Genomic DNA, 14028 nt, shown 5'->3' with positions numbered 1-14028 from the left:
CCTCACTATGATGAAAATATCATCAGCAAACCCTACAACCTCGACATTTTTTCTTCTATGCTTCCTAGTAGATCGTCTACAACTAAGGACCACATTAGTGGTGAGAGGACCCCTCCTTGGGGGCAACCTTCTGTTGCCCATACTGTAAGAGACGAACTTTCCAGCCCTGAAGAGATTTTTTTTTTGCAAGCATGGTGTGAATCCATTTGATAATGTTCGTGTCGAAGTTTCTTTTCTTCATGGCACGATCCATTGACGAATAAGAAGCGTTATCGAAAGCTCCTTCAATGTCCAAGAAAGAACAAAGTGCTATTTTTTTTACCGATATCGCTTTTTCCACTTTAGATACCACTGTATGAAGTGCCGTAATTGTTGACTTACCGGACTGGTAAGCAAACTGGAACTTAGACAGTGGATGTTTAATCATGTAATTTGAGTTGATATAATCACTCAACACCTTTTCCATAGTTTTCAACAGAACTGATGAAAGACTAATGGGGCTGAATGATTTAGGATGCGTCTTATCTCTCTTTCCTACTTTTGGTATATAAAGATAACCCAACTAACATTTAATGTCAATGTAAATGTTATTTCAACTCGTCTATACGGCTTCAAGCTGAATATGTGTGCTATACATATGATCAAGAACTTCTATTCAATGCTTTTACCAGCAAATCTGGCGAATCTATTCAGCTGTTTTTGACGTGTCTGCACAACTACTTTACAGCATGTTACACAATTTTTTCTCAATCTTTACTACACCATTTAGTAATATAATTCGCTTCAATGGCGCTTATTCAGATTTTTGAATCTGGTAAATAAGTTTTATACAGCCATTGAATTCAATTTGATTAAATATTATTTGAGAGGAGAGTAAATTTCGGTTTATTAGTTTATAAAGTTTATTCAATGTTTTTTTTGTGAAAACTCAAATTTCAATTTTGTTGCTACGTAGATTCGAACTCCTGATCTCCAGATTCAATGGCTGCTACTCTGTCAGTCAGTCAGTCACTTCAGTCACTTTGAATATGTAAATAACAGGAAAAATTATGGATGTGCTTCTTCGCATACCCTATACATAGGTTGTTTTACTAACGCTATTTTCAGATTCATGCTATATAAACGTTAGTGCTGCTTTCAGCAAATAAGTTTAAAGATTATGCTTTCAGCATTATTCCAACCATTATTCAAACATCTATCAGCATGTTCTGTTGCCTAACTTTTATGCATCATCAATCGCTGAAATTGTTTTTAGGCAACATTTTCTCGATCTGTGTAGATGCTACTCTGCTGCTAATCGTTTAACAGTAGCCGTCAACAGAAATATCGCTTCTAAATGGCTTGTTTTCTTACGCTACTGCTAGCATTAATGACAGCGCTTTGTCAGTTGCTATAAGAGCAGGTGAATACCATTGTAGCTGCATTACAGAAATCAATAGCTCATACACAGCTCCGGCAAAAAAATCAAATGTAAACATTGCGGTTTTGACGTTCCATACTGATAAGCTATAAAAAGAAGCAATATAAGGTTTACTTAAACGTTGTGTAATCTTCAAAGATACAGAAGTTGCCTTAAAGCTTCGTTAGTTCATTTATAGCGCCATTACGCTATATTGTTAGTGCTATAACAACAGCGAAAACGTTTTCATTGTGAATGTTACTCACCGTAATGTGGGAAGTTGCTAACAAGCAATTAGTTACATACATGAGCTCTTAACCGATAAGCTTTGTTGCTAATTCAGACAGAGCTGTTTTATGACTATATGAAAGCTGCATAAACGATAAAAGATTAAATATATTCGGCACACTGACTAGCTGATAGATATTTGGGTAATAGTCGAGTTGAAGTTTAAGGGATTATTTGCAGAGGCTTTTCTTTTATTCAGCATTGGCTGCTTTTATTCAAATATTATACAGCCAAAGGCTAGAAGTTGAAGCTTTTAGCACCAAAATTGTTAGTTGGGAACTTTTACTTTCCTCCATGAAGATGGAATATAATTGAGTCTTAGACTTGCCTTGAAAATCTCAATTAACGGCATAATCAGCACTGATTCTCCGTTTTGAAGCATTACTAGAATTATTCCGTCCGGTCCTGCAGATTTATAAGGCTCAAAAGATCTCTCTGATATTCATAGTCGTGTCGTGGACTCCCAGCGCCCTTGGAGAAACCTTTTTATGGCGCCTCTTACTTCCATGCATGTTCAAAACAAATAGCATGATAAAAACTGGGATGTTTTAAAAATCAATTGGCCTAGATCCCTTCTCATTGCTCGATCCCAAGAAATGAGAAAGCGGACTCTTTGGATAAGGTAGGCGCTATGGAAGGTGATTTTTACGATCGAAAAATCACCTTTGATGAATTTTTCACATCAGTTCGTCATGGTGGCAGAAATGGAAAAATGGGGAGTTGGGTAGATGAATGTACGAAAATTATTTTAAGCTTTTAGTGGAATGTATTTACTTTTCATAAGACGAGTTTGTACAATTCCAATTAATTTTACTACTTTATTGTACCTTTGACAGATATGTATTTCGACCTCAACAGTAAGGACGTCTTTATTGTCTCGTACTTGACTCGACTCGGATGCTCGCCAAGTCGTTTTGCCCCTGGTCTGCCCACCTTGTTCGCTGTGCTCCACGTCGTCTCGTACCTGCCGGATCGGAAGCAAACACCATATTTGCAGGGTTGCTGTCCGACATTCTTACAACATGTCCTGCCCATCGTACCCTTCCGGCTTTAGCTACTTTCTGGATACTGGGTTCGCCGTAGAGCTGGGCGAGCTTGTGGTTCATTCTTCGCCACCACACACCGTCAAAGATGGTCCTAAGCACCCGTCTCTCGAATACTCCGAGTGCTTGCAAGTCCTCCTCGAGCATTGTCCATGTTTCGTGTCCGTAGAGGACTACCTGTCTTTTCAGCGTCTTGTACATAACACATTTGGTGCGGTGGCGAATCTTTTTTGACCGCAGTTTCTTCTGGAGCCTGTAATAGGCCCGACTTCCACAGATGATGCGCCTTCGTATTTCACGACTAACATTGCTATCAGCCGTTAGCAAGGATCCAAGGTAGACGAATTCCTCGACCACCTCGAAGGTATCCCCGTCTATCGTAACACTACTTCCCAGGCGGGCCCTGTCGCGCTCGGTTCCGCACACAAGCACGTACTTCGCCTCGATGCATTCACTATCAGTCAAACTTTTGTTGCTTCACGTTTCAGGCGGGTGTACAATTCTGCCACCTTTGCAAATGTTCGGCCAACATTTTCCATGTCATCCGCGAAACAAATAAATTGACTGGATCTGTTGAAAATCGTACCCCGGCTGTTACACCCGGCTCTCCGCATGACACCTTCTAGCGCAATGTTGAACAACAGGCACGAAAGTCCATTAACTTGTCTGGAACGAACTGGAGTGTTCGCCCGAAATCTTCACACAGTTTTGCACACCATCCACCGTTGCTTTGATTAGTCGGGTAAGCTTCCTAGGGAAGCTGTTCTTGTCCATAATTTTCCATAGCTCTACGCGGTCTATACTGTCGTATGCCCCTTTGAAATCAATGAACAGATGGTGCGTTGCGACCTGGTATTCACGGGCATTTTTGAAGGATTTGCCGTACAGTAAAGATCTGGTCCGTTGTCGAGCGGCCGTCAACGAAACCGGCTTGATAACTTTCCACGAATGGTAACAGACGACGGAAGATGATCTGGGATATCACTTTGTAGGCGGCATTGAGGATGGTGATCGCTCGAAAGTTCTTACACTCCGCTTGTCGCTTTTCTTGTAGATGGGGCATATAACCCCTTCCTTGCACTCCTCCACCAGTAGCTTTTCAGTTTCCCAGATGCTGACTATCAGTTTGAGCAGGCAAGTGGTCAGCTTTTCCGGGCCCATCTTGATGAGCTTAGCTCCGATACCATCTTTACCAGCTGCTTTATTGGTCTTTAGCTGTTGGATCGCATCCCAACTAACAATTTTGGTGCTAAAAGCTTCAACTTCTAGCCTTTGGCTGTATAATATTTGAATAAAAGCAGCCAATGCTGAATAAAAGAAAAGCCTCTGCAAATAATCCCTTAAACTTCAACTCGACTATTACCCAAATATCTATCAGCTAGTCAGTGTGCCGAATATATTTAATCTTTTATCGTTTATGCAGCTTTCATATAGTCATAAAACAGCTCTGTCTGAATTAGCAACAAAGCTTATCGGTTAAGAGCTCATGTATGTAACTAATTGCTTGTTAGCAACTTCCCACATTACGGTGAGTAACATTCACAATGAAAACGTTTTCGCTGTTGTTATAGCACTAACAATATAGCGTAATGGCGCTATAAATGAACTAACGAAGCTTTAAGGCAACTTCTGTATCTTTGAAGATTACACAACGTTTAAGTAAACCTTATATTGCTTCTTTTTATAGCTTATCAGTATGGAACGTCAAAACCGCAATGTTTACATTTGATTTTTGTTGCCGGAGCTGTGTATGAGCTATTGATTTCTGTAATGCAGCTACAATGGTATTCACCTGCTCTTATAGCAACTGACAAAGCGCTGTCATTAATGCTAGCAGTAGCGTAAGAAAACAAGCCATTTAGAAGCGATATTTCTGTTGACGGCTACTGTTAAACGATTAGCAGCAGAGTAGCATCTACACAGATCGAGAAAATGTTGCCTAAAACAATTTCAGCGATTGATGATGCATAAAAGTTAGGCAACAGAACATGCTGATAGATGTTTGAATAATGGTTGGAATAATGCTGAAAGCATAATCTTTAAACTTATTTGCTGAAAGCAGCACTAACGTTTATATAGCATGAATCTGAAAATAGCGTTAGTAAAACAACCTATGTATAGGGTATGCGAAGAAGCACATCCATAATTTTCTTTGTTATTTACATATGTCAAAGTGACAGTGATGACAGAGCAGCGGCCATTGAATCAGGAGATCAGGAGTTCGAATCTACGTAGCAACAAAATTGATATTTGAGTTTTCACAAAAAAAAAACATTGAATAAACTTCCGAAATTTACTCTCCTCTCAAATAATATTTAATCAAATTGAATTCAATGGCTGTATAAAACTTATTTAACAGATTCAAAAAATCTGAATAAGCGCCATTGAAGCGAATTATATTACTAAATGGTGTTTAGTAAAGATTGAGAAAAAATCGTGTAACATGCTGTAAAGTAGTTGTGCAGACACGTCAAAAACAGCTGAATAGATTCATGATTTGCTGGTAAAAGCATTGAATAGAAGTTCTTGATCATATGTATAGCACACATATTCAGCTTGAAGCCGTATAGACGAGTTGAAATAACATTTACATTGACATTAAATGTTAGTTGGGTCCTTAACTTCCCTCATGAATAAACCTACGCAAATAAAAGAACACTAGTGTGTCACCGCCAAAAAAAAACACAAAACTTCCTTGTTGTGATTTTACGCATTAGTGGATCGGACGTAGCTACATCAAGAAGAACCTTACTTTGGAGTGGATCGAATTAGCTTCGGAATCGCCATTAGACCTTGGTCAGTCGGTGGACTTGAAATAAAATTCAATTTTGTAGAGAATTGGTAGAAGGTAGAAATAGCGATTTATTTGGTTTCGCCGACGTCATAGATATTATGGCACGTAACTTTGAGAAGATGGAGGAAACCTAAATCAAACTGAAAAGCGAAGCTAAACAGATTGGACTAGTCATCAACACGTCAAAGACGAAGTACATGATAGGAAAAGGCTCAAGAGAGGATAACGTAAGCCACCCACCACGAGTTTGTATTGGTGGTGACGAAATCGAAGTGGTTGAAGAATTCATGTACTTGGGCTCACTGGTGACTTCCGATAACGATACCAGCAGAGAAATTCGAAGACGCATCATGGCAGGAAATCGTACGTACTTTGGACTCCGCGAAACGCTCCGATTGAATAGAGTTCGCCGCCATACCAAACTGACTATCTACAAAACGCTTATTAGACCGGTAGTTGTCTACGGACATGAGACTTGGAACGATACTCGTGGATGACCAACGTGCACTGGCAGTTTTCGAAAGGAAAGTGCTGCGTACCATCTATGGTGGGGTGCAGATGGCGGACGGTTCGTGGAGGAGGCGAATGAACCACGAGTTGCATGAGCTGCTGGGAGAACCATCCATCCTTTACATAGCGAAAATCTGAAGACTGCGGTGGGCGGGGCACATAGCCTGAATTACTGTCGTAGCCAGAATTACAATTCGGTGAAAATGGTTCTCGACAACGATCCGACGGAAAGAAGGCGAGGTGCACAGCGGGCAAGGTGGATCGATCAGGTGGCGGACGATTTGCTTACCCTCTGCAGACTGCGTGGTTGGCGACGTGCAGCCATGAACCGAATTGAATGGAGAAGACTTTTGTGTATTGCACAGGCCACTCCGGCCTTAGTCTGGTAATAAAATAGCAGTGGCTGGTTTCCTACCCGCCACTGCCAGCTTCCAGGCGCTAACGTATTTGCGCAAAAAGCCCGCTTGAGTTACCGCCAGAAATTTGTATGGCGAAAGGCATCTAACGTGGGATTTATCAAAAGTTAAATTGTAATTATTGCTCATTGCGTTAAATTGTAAAAAAAATGCCGTTAAATTGCCTAAAAAACTTTTCCAAAGACTACACAATGCTAGACATAATTTAGGCATAATTTAACCGACTGTTTCGAATAAACATAACATTGTTTATTGGGAAAAGCGTGAGTTGAAACACACATTGAAATTAAAGTTACTAGGAGGTCCTTCGTAGCACCTGTAGGGAGAGCACCTGTCTAGCGTACTGGTTTCGTGGGATCAAACCCCACCGAGGGAAGTGGTTACCCTCCAATTTTTAAACTAAATCCCACCGACAACAGACTTCCGTGCGTGCTGTTCAATATTGCGAGGTGTCATGGGGATTGTCGAATGTAGCAGCCGGGGTACGATTCTCAATCAACACATTCAGCAAATTGTTTGGTTTGCCCCTTTGGAAGTGGGCGGCCCTGAGCGCTACAGGACCCGCCTAGGAAGTAGTATAACAGAAGACGGGGGTACCTTCCTGATGGTGGATGAATTCGCCTGCTTTAAACCATTAAATACTACGGAGGTGCCCTCCTTAGCCATGCGGTAAGACGCGCGGCTACAAAGCAAGACCATGCTGAGGGTGGCTGGGTTCGATTCTCGGTGCCGGTCTAGACAATTTTCGGATTGGAAATTGTCTCGACTTCCCTGGGCATAAAAGTATCATCGTGTTAGCCTCATGATATACAAATGCAAAAATGGTAACTTGGCTTAGAAACCTCGCAGTTAATAACTGTGGAAGTGCTTAATGAACACTAAGCTGCGAGGCGGCTCTGTCCCAGTGTGGGGATGTGATGCCTATAAGAAGAAGAAGAATAGTAGAGCAATGTGACTGTTTTATGAGTTGACAATCTCATTTTTCATTGACGCTTGTTTTCAGTTTTATTCGTTCCTGGACGCTGGACCGTACAGTTTCTCGTTTGTTTTCTCCTAACTGGTTCTCATATTTGCCGTCATAACAGTCATCAATTACTCAATGAAAATCGATGTTGAGTCAAAAGGGTCATGTGCTTTATCATTTTCCAAATATTTCTTTCTGTAATATTCTATATATTCGCATAACATGTGTATAATAATTATACAAAAATTTGCTATTCAATAATATATTTCTCCTATACTATTCAAATATTTCATAAATAATGGAAACATCTTAACAACAGAGAGAAGTACCTACTGCCACAATTTTTAATTACAAACAACACCGTCTACAGTGAAGTTGTAGATTCTAACGCAAGATTCCAATGAGGTATTCAGACTTTGAGCTTATATCGCTTGTAATATAAGAGTACGTCATATAGTGATTTGTGATCTTTGAAAACTAGTTACTCAAGTGATATTGCTCATAGACTGAAACCTCATAACTGTAAGGCAAATACTATTCGATTTACAATAAAATTGAACTTTGTTCCACATTAAGCACCATCTATCACATATCTTTCGGCGACGTCCCCATACACCAAAGCAAGGAATTGTCATTAATGATTTTAATTTCCTGCTCTGCATAGGCATTCGACGTGCTCACTAAGTTACCAAATTCCAAGACCCGGTTGTCAAGATTCCACCGCAGTCCGATAGTGCTACCGATGACCCGATGCCCAATCGGTATCAGTGAGCACCAGATGCGTTCATGTACCAATCGCGAGGGAATGTTTATCAGATGATTTCCCGATGGAAGCAGCCAACTCAGCGAATTGCTAGATCGCAAAAATACAGCTTTGTGGGGCAGGACTTTCTGAGCCAGAAATAGCGTGTTGATGTTGGCCATTATCTGATCCAAGCGACCGGAACTTTCGCACAGTACCAGCACTCGACTTATTTTGTCCGCATATCCGGTGCTCTGGAGTGCCATCAAAGATTTGGTGAAGTCAGTTGCATTTTGATCTGGAGTTTTGATGATCTGTAGGAAAGAAAAGAACACTTCCCTTATAATGATGTCAGCAAATTTGGCAGCATTGATTTTATTAATGGCAAGCATAACGTGTTTGAGCACCAGGTAGATCTCACAAATATATAAACCGAGCGTTCGATTCTGACTTATTTTACTTACCCTACAGTTCAACCTTGTCACATATGCCATCGATTCATCAGTGCATGAATCAAAATCTCCCGTCACTAGGTCTGGTGGCTTTAACTGGTCATCAGGTGCGATTTGTTCTTTGACAAAATCCACCCAACGGTTCGTTCCTCCGTCAACCGTGACCCTTACGCTGGCTGAAAGAGTGTCGTTCAATTAGAATAATTCATTCTGCTTTGCGTGATTGGTATCGATCGCACATTTTCCGACCTACCATTGTTCCAAATCGTCCTAAAGTAATCCTTGTTGAAAAGTATCGGTCGATTCAGCAACACGACGGCCAATTCGTTTCCACAATTACGGGCTTCTATCAGGTCTGCGGGAGACCACGTGACTACTGGGCTGGGTAGCTGAAACGAACAGCTTCGGATAAAAACCATTTGCCTTAGGCAAGAGAACTTCATTTTATCATTTCAGTGAAATTTTGTTTAAAAATCCAAGAGGTTATTCTATCTGAAAAGATAAAACCGTCAGGGAAACCATTTCTCGCCGACTTTGTTTAGTTTCCATAAATAAATTATTAGAGCGATATCACAAAACATATTGAACACCATTATATAGGCTATAGGTAAATACTGCGCACTACATGGAATGTAGTCATATGGCAATAGAGTATGCCAAAAGAAAAATGATTTGCGATTTGAGCGTACATGATTTCGTAAACAAATACTGGAAGGCGAAAACCGCGAGGTACCTATGTTTTGGAGAAGAATGTTTGCGTTCGACGGAATCCATAAAATAATGTTTGTTTACAATATAAGTTACGCCCAAATTGCAAATCGGTCCCGATTTGTTAATACTTTATATCGATTGTGTACAAAAAAAATGTGTATGGCGTTAATACCTTCTATCAATTTGAAACAAAACTAATGTTTGATGGTTTTTATATTGGCCAACCACAGGAACGGCTATGTCACTATATAACATTAGGGGTGCAATCTAAGTAAAAACAAAAATTTTAGGAGCTTTTCGGTGGAATATTTTTACATGTCCGAAGACGAGTTAGTACTATTCCATTTAATTTCACCACTTTGTTGTAACATTTCAGATTTGTAAAGTTTCAATTAAGTGGTGAAATTTAAGGGAAGTGGAAAGTACAAATCGGTTTGTTCTACAAGAATGCGCTCAATGTAAAGTATTTAATTTTTGCGCCACCCTGTTTAGTTATTGCGAATACAATGTTCGTCCGATAACCACATTCGCCACTATCTATTTGATTATTTACAATATATCACTTACGTCATCACTGTTGAAGAGCATTATCAACATCAACTATAGAACACGTGCTTTAATAGATATGTCACAGTAGCAGTTGCACTATCAAACGCATCCACTATGTAATCAATGTCAAATTCTAGGTCTGCGAAAGTAATATTATTCAATGTTCGCAAATTTTATGCACCCCACTTTTGAAATCAAGTTTACGGCCATGGCGACTCGAACAGTTAGTGAAGGAAGGTGCTGTGACAAGTTCAGTTTATTGTCAGTGCAGCGGCGTGGGGCATAAAACGCAAAAACAAATTCTAATGGCACGTTAACACATTCGCTAATAATTCTATCCGATAACGCAAAATATTTTTTATTTAATTTTTTTTAATAAAATAAACCTTTTCTATTTTATTTTATTTAATTAAATAAACCTTTCGATTATTCGTACTATGGAACGGATGATAATTAACCCTTTCACAGGACGACTTTTTTTTAAGACGAAGATTTTACGTAAAAATTTGTTTTTTTTCTCACTGGATCCTGCCTGATAACTGACGAGGCTTGAAATATTTTTTTTTCGAATGTCCTAGCCCCATCAAACTGTTCTGGAGTACATATCGTTGAATGTATCAGAAAATGTGTCTTAGAAACAAAATGTCCCAAGTTGAGATATGTGTCCAAAAATATATATGTGATCATAAGACAGTGATTGATCGAGTTTTGAATAAACGCAAATTATTCCAGGGTCTCCAAAACCTCCTGGAGTTCAGAACAAGCGATCTACCCGATCAACCATTCCTGAACAATGTATTCGTGCATCGCTGAACATCCCAAAAGGTCCATTAAGCCGATAAGATTTCACTCATCACTTTTACAAGCTAGTACAGGCCTGTGTTGTCATCCAAAACGTCCTGGAGTTCAGAACGTACGTTATGCTATTGTACTGTTATGAACTAGCCTTGCATAAGAGGTAAAATACCAAAAATTAATATGTACACGGTTAGAAAAAAGTACCTAATTTTAGGTACTTTTTTTCTCTTGCATCTCACTCCCTCTTCCCTTTGTTGTCATAAAATGAAGAGCAAAACCACTCAACATGGGCATTAAAGTGTGGGAACCCAACGTTGAGTAATCTCATGTTTACAAAAGTTGAGTGAAATTTACCTAACTTTTGGTTAGTTTCTATTTGAAATTAAGTATATTTTACTTAATATTCCGAGGGGTGCGCCACTTCCACGATGAACCGTAGATGAAGCTTCCTTGGCACAAAGATTTTCGCGATTAGAATGATTTTCTTTGCGATGAAACTTTTCACCTGCGATTAGCGCGATTAATCGCGATGATAGCGCGATAATGATGCGATAAACGCGTTGACAGCAGAAAACTGCTCGAAAATTTTGACTGTCAAAAATGATGACATTTCTTGCTGTCCGATATTAGATCAGTATATTTTCACAACAATTTCGCTTTTCAATAGCAATTTTACTTGAGTTGACGGAGTTCCGGGTCCTTCCGGTGTGTTCTATGCTGCTTGTCTGCAGTTTCGCGTTTCGTTAGTCCCTTGTTTGGCTCTCTACGGAAATTGTGAGCTTCTGTCAGTGTCTATGTTCTGGTGCGTTCTTCTCTGCTCGCTGCAGCGTTCCATTAGGATATTCGGTAGACTCTATAGAAGACCTAAGATTATGAAAGTGTTTTTGTTCCGGATTTTATTCGGAGTGTTCTCCACACTGATCACCCGTTTCGGCGTTCCAGTTGGTCACTTGATTGGGCATCTATGATAGATCTGTGCAGAACCTTATACCAACACAGGCTGTTCAAGAAATTCTACCTAACACGACGTCCGACATGGATAATCCGGAGGTAATGACTGTTGATTATGTTTCTCAAATGGATGATAATAAAAAGTAATATAATAAACCGGCAGACTATTTTTTAAAGAATATGGAAAGGTACACTCCAGTACCATACCATCCCATTTGAAAGAATTCTAGAAAAGACTGGCTTCGTAAACCTAGTATCGGAAGACCTCACCGAAAGGCAGATCTAGGCTGATGTTCGTGAGCTGTTGGAACTCGCAAACCTCTCTGTGGGGGACCTACTGCTACAAAATATTTCAAAATAATAAACGGAGAGAAAGCGCTACTGTCAAAGATAGCAGGTTCTTTTGGAAAGTTTACCTAATAATGTCCAATGTCCAATATATTAAATGGGAAATTTGTAGTTCTGTGGAAAGTACGAATGCTTTACAGTAGAAATTTTGAGAAATTACCGAGAAACTTCTTGGAAATAATTTAGAGAATTGCCCGCGTAAATTGAAAAAAAAGTGCCAGCTAACTGAGCATAATGTTTATTCCATACCATCACTACATTGTTAATTGAATAGATCGTTTCTCGCTAATCGCCCGTGTTCTGACGTATGATTCACTCGTACGAGATCCACCGGAACATCTTTTGACATATGATGATTGTGGCCATGCAGTCCATACCACCGACGATTACGAAAGCGCTTCCGAAGCCGAATTTTCCTGTCACCATGCTGCTAGGGCATTTACCGGCAAAAGCGAGAAGCCGAAGCCCAAGGATGTTAATACGTCGGTGTCCTTGCGGGGGATTAAAAGTTTCAGTTGTCATCGATGCCACTGAATTCACCTACTCGAAATAAACAAAACAAGTTTGGTTGGTTACTCTGGTAACAATGGATCGCAACTTACGATTCGAGCAATAAGCGGTTGCGATGAAGCGCGATGGGACGCGATTATGCGATTCACATAGCGATTAGTTGCGATAATAAAAGCGATGGCTTTTCAACCAGAATTTTATAAGATCTCGCAGCGATTAAGTGTGCAATCGCAAAGTGGCGTCCCCCTCGTAATATTCAGTGAATTTTACTTAATTTCAAGAAAAAATTACTTAATTTTGGGTTCCCACACTGAACCCCCGATTTGAGTGAAAAGTACCTAATATTAGGTACTTTTTTCTAACCGTGTACAATACATCACAAATTATTATTCGTTTGGTATTGAAATACCTGTTATGCCTAAAGTATTTTGCATATTAATTTTTGGTATTATTTTTTGAAACGCTTTGAGAGAGCAGAAAATGTATTTGATCGTCGCCCCTTGTCTATTTTGTTCCAGTCGGGCGCTCTTCACCGAATCGCGCATGCGCTTTTTTGAAGCGGTATACTGCCGCTAACCGTAAGTCGAGCACATCTATATATGGAGGCCCATATACAGATGTGCTCGACTTGCGGTTAGCGGTAGTATAGGTACCTACCAAACCAACTCGACTGAAAGTGCAAGTGTCGAACAACATGTGGTGGCGGTGGGTCGTTTTGGTATCGTAGAGTAAAAACTAAAAGGTGCAGCCCAATCGGGTTGTACGCAAAGGTGACGTTGAACTACGTGGCAGTACTGGTAGTTTTTGTGATTGTCTGTCTGCTGAGATTGAGTGAGCATTAAAGTAAAAGTCGTTCGATAATTGTATCTCGATTCGAAGCATTGATAAATGCTACTTTTGAACTTATTTTCCTTATTCTAATAGATTACTAAGTTGAAAAGTAGGCCAAGTTCCAGTTGGAATGTAGTGCTATGGTAGAAGAAGCTTGCGATGCACTTGCTAGTTTGACTGATTCACCAAAACCGATTGCTAAACTGTTAGCAAGTGTACATTAGTAAATAATCATACATAAATATTGTAACACACTGGAGTCTGCTTTTACGCGGAGGATATGGGCCGCGTGAATTAAAACAACGTAAAAAGCCGCATAAATTCCATAAAATGTATAAATGAATCGCGATAATCCCGAAATTTTAATGGAAAAAAATTGCATAAAAAGCGATTCGTGTAAGAACAAAACGCGTAAAAAATGACTCAAGTGTACATCGAGTATGAAGCGTTGACTCTTCCTTGATCGAATGGTCTAAGAAAATTGAAAATCCATTGAGAAACGGCTGAGATATTAACGATCAAAATCTATCATGTTTTCGTGACGTTTTTAGATTTTTTGCAATCGTAAAGTGTACCTCAATATAGAAAAGACAGACGTGGTTCTACGTAAAAAATAACGCGCCTCCATCGCAGCATTCCGGTTGCCTCATATACATGTCACATGCCGCCTACAAAAAATCGAGCATATTTTACGATTATGTCTTCTTCTTATTGGCATTACA

General features: G+C 39.8%; 1 protein-coding gene across 3 annotated transcripts; it reads right to left on the bottom strand.

The window, feature by feature from the left end:
- Positions 1 to 7602: 7602 nt before the first annotated feature.
- On the bottom strand, positions 7603 to 10117 carry LOC134227335 (thiamin pyrophosphokinase 1-like). 3 transcript variants are annotated; one of them, XM_062708735.1, is made up of 4 exons: positions 9887 to 10117; positions 8862 to 9031; positions 8621 to 8784; positions 7603 to 8470 (listed from the first exon to the last, which is right to left on the bottom strand). In XM_062708735.1, exons 1-4 carry the CDS (start codon positions 9889 to 9891, stop codon positions 8000 to 8002), a joined length of 810 nt encoding a protein of 269 aa, XP_062564719.1. In that variant the 5' UTR covers positions 9892 to 10117; the 3' UTR covers positions 7603 to 7999. The 3 variants fall into 3 exon arrangements, with proteins under 3 accessions (XP_062564719.1, XP_062564720.1, XP_062564721.1); XM_062708736.1 differs by having other exon boundaries at positions 8862 to 8997; XM_062708737.1 differs by having other exon boundaries at positions 8862 to 8989.
- Between the last annotated feature and the right edge of the window lie 3911 nt (positions 10118 to 14028).

Source organism: Armigeres subalbatus, chromosome 3 (genome assembly GCF_024139115.2).
Source record: "Armigeres subalbatus isolate Guangzhou_Male chromosome 3, GZ_Asu_2, whole genome shotgun sequence".
Taxonomy (NCBI): domain Eukaryota; kingdom Metazoa; phylum Arthropoda; class Insecta; order Diptera; family Culicidae; genus Armigeres; species Armigeres subalbatus.
The sequence above is the reverse complement of the archived record's forward strand: the minus strand, read 5'-3'. Positions and strand labels throughout refer to the sequence as shown.